We start from the raw sequence: 9,676 nt of genomic DNA, 5'->3' as shown, positions 1-9,676 counted from the left end.
GGAGTACTTGGACGCGTGTGATGGAGCATTGTCCTGCATGAAAATCATGTTTTTCTTGAAGGATGCAGACTTCTTCCTGTACCACTGCTTGAAGAAGGTGTCTTCCAGAAACTGGCAGTAGGACTGGGAGTTGAGCTTGACTCCATCCTCAACCCGAAAAGGCCCCACAAGCTCATCTTTGATGATACCAGCCCAAACCAGTACTCCACCTCCACCTTGCTGACGTCTGAGTCGGACTGGAGCTCTCTGCCCTTTACCAATCCAGCCACGGGCCCATCCATCTGGCCCATCAAGACTCACTCTCATTTCATCAGTCCATAAAACCTTAGAAAAATCAGTCTTGAGATATTTCTTGGCCCAGTCTTGACGTTTCAGCTTGTGTGTCTTGTTCAGTGGTGGTCGTCTTTCAGCCTTTCTTACCTTGGCCATGTCTCTGAGTATTGCACACCTTGTGCTTTTGGGCACTCCAGTGATGTTGCAGCTCTGAAATATGGCCAAACTGGTGGCAAGTGGCATCTTGGCAGCTGCACGCTTGACTTTTCTCAGTTCATGGGCAGTTATTTTGCGCCTTGGTTTTTCCACACGCTTCTTGCGACCCTGTTGACTATTTTGAATGAAACGCTTGATTGATCGATGATCACGCTTCAGAAGCTTTGCAATTTTAAGAGTGCTGCATCCCTCTGCAAGATATCTCACTATTTTTGACTTTTCTGAGCCTGTCAAGTCCTTCTTTTGACCCATTTTGCCAAAGGAAAGGAAGTTGCCTAATAATTATGCACACCTAATATAGGGTGTTGATGTCATTAGACCACACCCCTTCTCATTACAGAGATGCACATCACCTAATATGCTTAATTGGTAGTAGGCTTTCGAGCCTATACAGCTTGGAGTAAGACAACATGCATAAAGAGGATGATGTGGTCAAAATACTCATTTGCCTAATAATTCTGCACGCAGTGTAGTGCATGTAAACTTCTGGTTTCAACTGTATCTGTCCATCCATGTTGTCTGCTGCTTTCCAGAGATACCCTATTATACACAACCATGTTTTAAAGGGTTTGTCCGCTTTTTTTTATATTGATGATCTATCCTTGAAGTGAATGGGACGGCTAAAATGTAATTACACCTGCTCACCGCTGCGGTTGCGATGGTGAGCAGATAAGCAATTAAGAGTAGGCAGTTCTCATACGAGCACTACTTTGTCTTCAAACAGCTGATCAGCAGGGGTACCAGATGTCGGACCCCCGCCGATCTGATATTTATGACCTATCCTGAGGATAGGTCATCAATATAAAAGAAGCAGACAACACCTTTAAGGTATCGCTATACCTAGGCTACATTCACTTCTGCGCTAGTCATTTCCGTTGTTCTTCTCCCTTCGATGAGCAGCATCGATAACAGAAATGAATGGAGCCGAACAGACCCTATTGACTAGAATGGAGTCCATTTGTTTTTTATTTGCATGTAGGAATTTTTTTGTGTAGTCTTTTTGGCATCATCTGAGACAGAGGCACTGAATGGATCCTTCAGTGCAGATGTGAACAAGCCCTTAGGCTGGGTTCAGACCTGAGCGTATTTTATATGCGCGTTTAACGCGCGTTTTTGTTGCGCGTTTTTATGCGCGCTTTTTTGTCAATAGTAAACGCGCATTTGACGCGCGTTTGTGTGATTGACTGCAGTGTCCTATGGCCACAAACGCACGTCAAAACGCCCCAAAGAAGCTCAAGAACTTGTTTGAGCGTAGGGCGTTTTTCAGCGCGTTCAAACGCGCTGTAAAACGCTCAAGTGAGAACCAGGGCCATAGGGAAGCATTGGTTTTCATGTGTTGAGCGTTTTACAGCGCGTTTGAACGCGCTGTAAAACGCTCAAGTGTGAACCCAGCCTTATATAACAAACAATGGTCTCTTCCCTACTGTGTGTGTATGAGCTATGGTAGCAATTATTGTAATCAAAGAGTTTTGTGAACTGCCATAATGTGAGCCACAATTTTAACCCCATTACAATGGCACAAATATGTACTACAGCTGGAACACCTACCCAACCCATACTCTGGATTCCTCTCTTGAGTGCATTTTCCATTTTCTGTTAAAGCTGCTGGTACAAAATACCTTAAAGATCCTGCCTTTCACATCCTAATCTAAAAAGGAAACAGGAAAAAGGAACTTAAACTCCCAGTGCTTAGACAGCAGCGAGACAGTAGTATACCAGTGTCCATGGGAAAGCAGGGGGAAACTACGGTATGCTAGAGCAGCAGCAAACCAAACCGTCATAGTATGTCATCTGCACCAACTCTATGAACACTCGTGGAAATTGGATGGATATATTTTGGAAAGCATGGATTTTTTAGCACTTTTTGCTGTCTGTATCTCACAACTCCTCATTTCAGGTAAGACAATCCCTATTATATATGAGATTGTGGAGCGTGGTTTGTCTTCCGTTTTCTCTGCCACAACAGTTATGAGACCAAGCAAATCCACATCAAAAGTAAAATTCTGAACATAATTGACTATGCATAATAATAATTCTACACTATACGTACAGTAAATACTGGCAGCTGTCTTGTACAAAGAATAAGCGGACAGATTTTCAATATGTCTGAGACAAGTTCTATCTGTTGTTGATTTGTATTGCAATATGTTGTACGTTCTATTACTGTATGTTGTATGTTCTACTTGGAAAGGTGTTAGGAAATTGCATTAACAACTACAGCAACCCTGCCTCCAGCAGCAGGAGCAACCCACTGATAACATGCCAGACTGCCATGAATTTCAAGTTCATTGCAAAACTACAGGCTGCCATAAAGAGCAGCCTAGAGTCTGGATCGACACACATATTATATACATACTACTATGGTGGCCAGAACTTTTATTATTTTTTTTACCTTGAGAACACCATTTAAATTTTGCCCTTACTGTGTCAAACCACATGACAACGAGACCCTTAGCCTAGTAATGGCTATAAGATTCTTAAAGAGGACCGGTCCGATCGACCGACATGTCTATTTTACTGAGTAATTGTACTTTCTATAAAGGTGGGTTCTCACACAAGTTTTTGCTAGTGTTTTTCAGCAATATTGCGTTTTAAGTGGTATAAAAACACCAGCTCCGGTTGTTAGCTGAAAGTCTCTGGGAAAGGGGAAATGTAGGCCACACAAGGGTTTTTGTTAATCAGGTGACATTTTTGGGTCTCTGGGTTTTTTTTTGTTTTTATTTTAAAAACATAAAATGCGAAAGCTTTTTTTTTTTCATTTTTACATCTTCTCTATAGTTAAAAAAGCACATAAAATGGTTCACGCAGTCATTTAGAAAAAGAAAAGCTATAAAAACTTCATATGGTATGGAAAAAAGTTGTGAGCGGTTTCTGTGGTGTTTTGATAGTAGCAAATAATGGCAGTGCAAACTCGTGTGTAGGGACCCTAATATAACAATTATGGAGCATCTTTTCTTAGAAGATTATGTTGTACTGTTCCTCTGTTATTCAACTTAAAAATTTCTGAAAGGATTGACAACTGGAGATTTACACCTAGTTGTGGGGAGGCGACACACTCTGACACTGTCCAATCTGTTCTATTGACTGTAGGAACACACCCCTTTGACAAGGGGAATAGTAATGCCCAGGTGACGATTATTCATAAATATTCAGGAGGACAGCACAATGTAGAGGTACATATGAAATACCGTAGATGTTCCAAAATGGTTAATTGCTAGGGTATTTACTTAAATAGACATGCCAGGAGTGAAATCAGATCCTCTTTAACTTTATAGTTCTTAGCCCAGGACTTGCTCCTGGGTATATGGTTCAGAACATGGTAACAAATGTCAGTAATGCTATGATATCCCTGGTATCAATGGTGTAACTACTGCTGGCAATAGCAATGGAAGAACAAGCTACATCTTTTTTTGAGCCACTGGGAATAGACGTGTAAATCCATGTAACTTAATGCTGCATAATACGATAAAATGAAATATGGCCAAATGGAATCATTTGGAGGTTCAGACTGTAAGGCCTCTTTCACACGGGCGAGTTTTCCTCGCGGGTGCAATGCGTCAGGTGAACGCATTTCTATAGGGCTGTGCACATGAGCAGTGATTTTCACGCATCACTTCTGCATTGCGTGAAAATCGCAGCATGCTCTATATTCACGCATCGCAGGCCCCATAGAAGTGAATAGGGCTGCGTGAAAATCGCAAGCATCCGCAAGCAAATAATTTTAATGCATGGTTGCTAGGAGACGATCGGGATGGGGACCCGATCTTTATTATTTTCGTTATAAGGGAAAATAATATCATTCTTAATTCAGAATGCCAAGTAAATTAGGGATGGAGGGTTAAAAAAATATATATATAATTAAACTCACCTTATCCGCTTGTTCGCGCTGCCCGGCTTCTCTTCTTTCTTCTTCTTTGATGACCTGGGAGAAAAGGACCTTTGGTGACGTCACTGCTCATGGTGATGGATCATGTGATGGACCATGTGATGTGCGCAGTGACGTCACCAAAGGTCCTTTTCTCCCAGGTCATCAAAGAAGAAGAAAGAAGAGAAGCCGGGCAGCGCGAACAAGTGGATAAGGTGAGTTTAATTATTTTATTTTATTTTTTTAACTCCTCCATCCCTAATTTACTCTGTGAAGAAGTCCGGATTCGGGTCTGGGTACCAAACATGCTGAATTAAAACGCTTTGCACTCGGTCGCATTTTCCCGCAACGCACCAGCATCCTATCCGGCCCTCACACGCGACGCCCGTGTGAAAGAGGCCTAAGGCCTAAGGCCTCTTTCACACGAGCGTGACGGATTAGGTCCGGATGCGTTCAGGGTGCGTTTCATTGAAACTTGCACCATTTTGCAAGCAAGTTCATTCAGTTTTGTCTGCGATTGCGTTCAGTTGTTCAGTTTTTTCCGCGCGGATGCAATGCGTTTTGATGCGTTTTTCACGCGCATGATAAAAAACTGAAGGTTTACAAACAACATCTCCTAGCAACCATCAGTGAAAAACACATCACACCCGCACTTGCTTGCAGATGCAATGCGTTTTTCGCACAGCCCCATTCACTTCTTTGGGGCCAGAGCTACGTGAAAGACGCAGAATATAAAACATGCTGTGATTTTCACGCAATGCACAAGTGATGAGTGAAAAACAATGCTCATGTACACAGACCCATTGAAATTAATGGGTCAGGATTCAGTGCGGGTGTTACGCGTTCACCTCACGCATTGCACCTGCGCGGAAAACGAAAGGGGCCTAAATGTTGCATATTGCTTCCAAATTTTATGCCTTAGGCCCCTTGCAGACGAGCGTGTCCGGATTAGGTCCGGATGCGTCCTGGTGCATTGCGGCAAACCCGCGGGAGTAGGTACGCAATTGCAGTCAGTTTTGCACGCGCGTGATAAAAAACTGACTGTGGTACCCAGACCCGAACTTCTTCACAGAAGTTCAGGTTTGGGTTCAAGGTTGTGTAGATTGTATTATTTCCCCTTATAACATGGTTATAAGGGAAAATAATAGCATTCTGAATACAGAATGCATAGTACAATAGGGCTGGAGGGGTTAAAAAAATAAATAAATAATTTAACTCACCTTAATCCACTTGTTCGCGCAGGCGGCATCTCTTCTGCCTTGTTCTGTGAGGAATAGGACCTTTGATGATGTCACTACGCTCATCACATGGTCAGTCACATGATCAATCACCATGGTGATGGATCATGTGACGGACCATGTGATGAACGTAGTGACGTCATCAAAGGTCCTATTCCTCACAAAAGAAGACAGAAGAGATGCCAGCTGCGCGAACAAGTGGATTAAGGTGAGTTAAATTATTTATTTATTTTTTTAACCCCTCCAGCCCTATTGTACTATGCATTCTGTATTCAGAATGCTATTATTTTCCCTTATAACCATGTTATAACGGAAAATAATAATGATCGGGTCCCCATCCCGATCATCATCTAGCAACCGTGCTTGAAAATCGCACCGCATCCCCACTTGCTTGCGGATGCTTGCGATTTTCACACAACCCCATTCATTTCTATGGGGCCTGCGTTACGTGAAAAACGCACAAAGAGGAGCATGCTGTGATTTTCACGCGTGAAAATCACCGCTCATGTGCACAGCCCCATAGAAATGAATGGGTCCGGATTCAGTGCGGGTGCAATGCGTTCACCTCACACATTGCACCCGCGTGGAAATCTCGCCCGTGTGAAAGGGGCCTTAAAGGGGTTTTCCAGGATTTTAAAATTGGTGGCCTATCCTCAGGATAGGTCATCAATATCAGGTCGGTGGGGGTCCGATACCTGGCCCCTTTTGCCAATCAGCTGTTTGTAGAGAAAGCTGCACGCCGTGCCAGCACAGCCTTCCATTTACTGTTTACCTGCTCGTCGTTGACATTCAAGTGTATAGGAATGAGCTGTCCCATAGAACTGAATGAGACGGTTTCTTGTATTTACACCTGCTCACAGCTCCGATTTAGACGGCGAGCAGGTAAACAATGAAGGGAGAGGTCATATTAAAATCCCGGAAAACCCCTTTAAGTAATATTATAAGGAATGTTAACATAATAAGTCATGTGTGGGCAATTTTTTAGTAAAAAAAAATTTTTTGTTTTTTGAGCTTGACTGCAAACACACTTGGCTCTGTGAAGTGTTCTGATTTTGTAACCTCAGGAGGAGGGTTGACCTACATATGTCTCATCCATGAAAAGGAATATGTATGCAGAGCTGTGAAAATGAGTGAACAAACACTGGTCCTGAAATCAGCTCTAGGACCAATATGAAACTGACAGCATATTAATATATTAGAAGAGTTCTGGTGCTATACTGAATTGACTTTATCTACAACCACAGGTTTTATTTGTCTTCCTGTCTGAGTTCAGTTTTTTTTTTCTTAACTACATCAATCTGTTTTACGTCATAAAGAACATGATGTTAACAAGGAGTTTTAATAGGTGTAGTTAGCCCTGGTGAAGGGAATGGACTGATACTATAAGATGCTAAAGGGGCTGCCTCTGAGCTGATCATTGTAGGTCTGGCTTTTGAAACCCCTAACAGACAGCTGACATTACCCAAGGAAATTGCATCCAGGCAAACATGCTCAATGGTGGACAGTCACATACAGATGAATTGGTGACCATTTAATACATGTCTGAGACTAGTACTGCCTAGAAAAGCTCATTGTTTAATGCTATGTACACCGTTGGGGGTAATTTATTTTTTTATTATTGCATTGTACTAATTTTGTGCTAAAATATTTTTTTAAATTGGTCTTTATTAAAAATACTGAATCCTTTTCTGTGTACAGAGCTGACATGCTCTTGTTGCACCCTTTGGATTTTTTGTGTTTTCTGTCATCTGAGAAGCAGATGGACTCCTTATATCTGCTCTCTGAGATTATAAACAATCATTATAGCTCAGTTCTTATCTTACTGATTAGAATGTGGCTTAAATAAGTAACATAGTAACATACCCTAAAAAAGACATTTGTCCATCCAGTTCGGCCTGTTATCCTGCAAGTCGATCTACTGAGAGGTTTATGACCTGTTAGTAGTTTAGAGATAAGGTTTATTAGATGTCCGGCACAGAGTGAAAGTACCATTCACACAGCTAGAAAAACAGTTAATCCTTTGTGACAGAACAGCTCAATATTTTTAATAACTTCCAATTGGAAAAAAGATTTTTAGCCAAAAATGAGTAACATGCAATCATTAACAAAATTGCCTCTGAAGGTGTACATAGCCTTTAATGACTCCTTGATCTAGATAAAAGAGGGGTTGTCGACTAGAGGCACCTCTCTATGACGTTCATATGCTAGGGACTGAGGTTGTAACATTTGAAAGAGTAGAAGGTTTGTAAAATCCTGGAATTGTTTCCTGTTATCGAAACATCAATCAACACTCTGCAATGCATAAAAGAAATTGGCAATATCCATATGATGGTTACAGTCAAAACATATATCATAAATATACACAGTTGGATTTTGCAAGAGGTTTGTGTCCAAGGGCAGCCTGAAAAAAATGCACCTGGTCTTCAGAGTTGGAGCTAGATTGCAGTCTATGCATTGGGCATTGGTGCAGTAGTGTCCATTTGAAACGGATATACACATACATTGAACCTGTTACAGCAGTGGGCATGGAACCACTTTGTCAACCAACAGGTTTGACTTTGGGCTAAACCTAAGGGGGTTATACTTGAAGTCCCGTGTTATTCACCTTTTAAAATCTGTGCAAGGATCTTGACTTCACTGAAGAGGAACCACCAGACCACTACCTCCTGGAGTAGTCTCTGTGTGATTGACAGCTGACCCACAGGAATCAGATATACCTTTGCAGAACACAGAGGGTCAGACAAAATTGTAGTCAGGGACATGTCAAGGTCAGGGCTGGCGGAGTATGTGCTATACAGTAAACAGTCCAAGCTAAGGGTAGGCAGGAAAGGGTAAATACAGAGGTCAGGCACAGGTCAAGTCAAGCAGTGGAAGGTCAGAATCCAGTAAACAAGCATAAGTCGATACACAGGAAGACAAACAAATACAGCACACCTTTGCAGGGAACTAGTAAGCTATGAAACCTATTGCTCAAGCACCATCCCACAGGGGACGATTGGTTTTGCTTAAAAAACAATCCAGATATGCTACCTCATAATCGCTTTTACTCATGTGAACTAAATGTACATTCCCGGGGTAATAATCTTTAGGGGCGCATTTATCTCCACAAGGTATGTAGGTGATAAGTGTCTGATCAGTGGGGTCTGACTCCTTGATGAGTTTGGTACAGTTTTAAATATGTCTAAAATAGCAACATAGTATATAAGGACGAAAAAAGACATTTGTCCATCCAGTTCTGCTTGTTATCCTGCAAGTTGATCCAGAAGAAGGCAAAAATAAACTGTGAGGTAGAAGCCAATTTTCCTCACTTAAGGGGGAAAAAATTCCTTCCCGACTCCAATCAGGCAATCAGAATAACTCCCTGGATCAACAACCCCTCTCTAGTAGCTATAGCCTGTAATAATATTACACTCCAGAAATACATCCAGGCCCCTCTTGAATTCCTTTATTGTACTCACCATCACCACCTCCTCAGGCAGAGAGTTCCATAGTCTCACTGCTCTTACCGTAAAGAATCCTCTTCTATGTTTGTGTACAAACCTTCTTTTCTCCAAACGCAGAGGATGTCCCCTTGTCACAGTTCTGGGGATAAGTAGATGATGGTAGTGATCTCTGTACTGACCCCTGATATATTTATACATATTAATTAGATCTCCCCTCAGTCGTCTTTTTTCTAAAGTGAATAATCATAATATTGATAATCTTTCAGGGTACTGTAGTTGCCCCATTCTAGTTATTACTTTAGTTGCCCTCCTCTGGACCTTCTCCAGCTCTGCTATGTCTGCCTTGTTCACAGGAGCCAAGAACTGTATATAGTACTCCATGTGTGGTCTTATCATGGGCATCTATGTCCCTTTTGATGCAACCCATTATCTTATTGGCCTTGGCAGCAGCTGCCTGACACTGGGTTTTACAGATTAGTTTGCTCTTTATTAAAATTCCTAGGTCCTTTTCCATGTCAGTGTTACCGAGTGTTTTGCCATTTAGTATGTACGGGTGACTTGCATTATCCCTTCCCATGTGCATAACCTTACATTTGTCAGTGTTAAACCTCATCTGCCACTTCTCTGCCCAAGCCTGCAAT

At 41.9% G+C, this 9,676-nt stretch overlaps 1 protein-coding gene across 2 annotated transcripts in view; it reads left to right on the top strand.

Annotated features, from left to right (window-relative positions):
• Positions 1–2,210: 2,210 nt before the first annotated feature.
• Positions 2,211–9,676, top strand: part of TEK (TEK receptor tyrosine kinase) — a 127,698-nt gene continuing 120,232 nt past the window's right edge. For both annotated transcript variants that reach the window (XM_040417177.1, XM_040417176.1), the window contains exon 1: positions 2,211–2,386. In XM_040417177.1, coding sequence (XP_040273111.1) covers positions 2,335–2,386 — 52 coding nt within the window. In that variant the 5' untranslated portion in view covers positions 2,211–2,334. The remainder of the gene's footprint in view (positions 2,387–9,676) is intronic.

Source organism: Bufo bufo, chromosome 2 (assembly GCF_905171765.1).
Source record: "Bufo bufo chromosome 2, aBufBuf1.1, whole genome shotgun sequence".
Lineage (NCBI taxonomy): Eukaryota > Metazoa > Chordata > Amphibia > Anura > Bufonidae > Bufo > Bufo bufo.
This window is presented reverse-complemented; position numbering and strand designations above follow the sequence as displayed.